This window comes from Equus quagga, chromosome 2 (genome assembly GCF_021613505.1).
Source record: "Equus quagga isolate Etosha38 chromosome 2, UCLA_HA_Equagga_1.0, whole genome shotgun sequence".
Taxonomy (NCBI): domain Eukaryota; kingdom Metazoa; phylum Chordata; class Mammalia; order Perissodactyla; family Equidae; genus Equus; species Equus quagga.
Window position 1 is genome coordinate 26,162,709 of NC_060268.1, and position 2,144 is coordinate 26,164,852.

General features: G+C 43.9%; 1 gene segment (V, D, J or C); it reads right to left on the reverse strand.

Annotated features, from left to right (window-relative positions):
* Positions 1-477: 477 nt before the first annotated feature.
* On the reverse strand, positions 478-1,358 carry LOC124235008 (T cell receptor alpha variable 26-1-like). The segment is given in 2 exon segments: positions 478-839; positions 1,280-1,358. Coding segments are annotated over 2 exon segments (402 nt in total).
* Positions 1,359-2,144: the final 786 nt, after the last annotated feature.

A 2,144-nucleotide genomic window follows, 5' to 3' on the forward strand; every position in this document is an offset into this window, starting at 1 on the left:
CATGACAAATATGCATGCTGTCGACTAGCAATAAAATCCAGTTCAGATTTTTCTCAGAGAAAGAGTAGTTTGTTTCTGGTAAGTGGAACAACTATAATGGAATGCATTTCAGAGTTTGGACTTGCCCCTGGAAATGGAAGAAGCCTTGGGACAAGTAGAATTGTTATTATTTTCCTCAACTTTTATATTGAGACTAACACTGAAACCCACATTTTATTGACATGAGAAGGAGCTACGACACATTACTAATACCTCTTCACTTTATTGTTATGTTTGAATTATAATTCTTAGTCTTCCTCATAATTCTTCTCAACCACGTCAACAATTGAAGTGCTTATTTTTGTCCTCTCTTTCTTCATCCTGTCTTTCTTCTTTTCCTTATCCATATTCGCCCTGTCTCCTTCCCTTCGTTTCCTCCTTTCTTTTTCCTCCCTGACTCGCCTCCTAAATGGTTCTAGATTTGCTCTCTGGCTGCAGTCACCCCTCCTCCCCCCCAACTTCCACACCCCAGAGAGATATTGCACAGGTGCAGCCCCATCTGTCCCAATGTGCCTCTCTCACAGCGCAGTAGTACACAGCGGTGTCTCTCAGGGTGACCTGGGGCAGGATCAAGATACTGGACTTTCTGTCTGTTGCGATGGTCAGAGAGGCCATATTGTTGGTCACATTGTTTCGTAATCCACAAATTATAAACTGTGGACTCTGGTTGGGATTTTGCCGATACCAATATACATACTCTTCTCTAACGATGGTAGAGTGGTTACAAGGCAAGTTTACATCTTCTCCTTCAGCACAATCCACGGAATTGGGCTGGGTGATCTGAGCATCAATCACAGTCCCTAAGGGGTCATGAAAATCACATTAGCTCCTGACCACAAATTAATGTAATTCTATGGAACAAGGACAGCACTCCCACAATTCTCTGGCTCTACCCCATACTCCAGAGTTTTTATTTATGTCCTCCAAAAGTATCCTTGGTGTTCATTATGGAAACCAAAGACATATCTCAAGAATCAGAGACTCCACAGGCTCTGTTCCATGGGTCCTTGGCTCAATAAACTCAGAGATTTCCTAAAACTGGGATACTGCCAAGGGCTCTTCTGGGATTGTAGCTATGATTTAACCTGTAGAAGTTTGTGCTCCTAGACAAATGCATAGATCAGTTCTCAATTCCATCCCTAGCATGCTGGATACAGCACAGGGAGAGGAGTAGAGAGCAATTAATGCTCCAAGTTCCTTTGGCCTCAAAGCCATCGCTTGGTAGACACAGAACACTTACCCAAGGTCAGAAACGCAGTTATTCCAGTCATCAGCCTCATACTTCAAGGACAAACTAGGATCATGGGCCCAGAGCTCAGTCTTTGTGTCTGATCCTAGGCTCAAAGAGTTTCCAGAGAACAGAAGCAACAGCTATTAGCAAAGTCTTGCAAAGAGTGCAGCTACCACTTGCCACCAGGACCTTGTCAGCCAATGAGAGAGCAGTTCCTTGTCTGGGTCTTCCTCCTCTGCTTTAGACGTGCCCTAGGAAGAAGGTGAGACTGTCCACCAGACATCCTCAACTCACAGGGTGTCCACTGAAATCATTTCTGAGGTTTAAAGTTTGGCTCTGGATAAGGAAAATCAATCACAAGGAGGTGTCTATCCAGAACCTTTATTCCAACATTTCTTCCTCAGTGTACCAAAGAAATTGGCTGCAGTTGTGGAAAGGATCATTTAATCCAGAAAACAATACTGAGTTCTGTGCTATAAGGAGACGAAAATTCCCATCCACATTCCAAAAAATGCACGTGAGATTCAGAAGTGGGCAGTGATGTGCTCATGGGGACAGGAAGGATTAATAACATTGAGACTAAAAGCTAAACCTCTTGGAGCTCAGATTTCCTATAAAAGTCCCTGGAATCCCGTATCTACTGACGTCCAGGGAGACATTTCTCAATGCATCTGTTCTTGAGGGAGTAACTGATGATGTGCATGGTACTTAGTCTCATCTTCCTTGAACAAATCTCCTGCTCATCTCCTCTATGTCCATGCTTATGGGTGCTGGGCACCAAGGATGCTGAGGCAGAAAGAAAAGAGAGAAGGGAAAGCAAATAAGGGGGGGAGGTGGAGGTGGTAGGAAAGGTTAGAGGAGGGAAGAAAAAAGA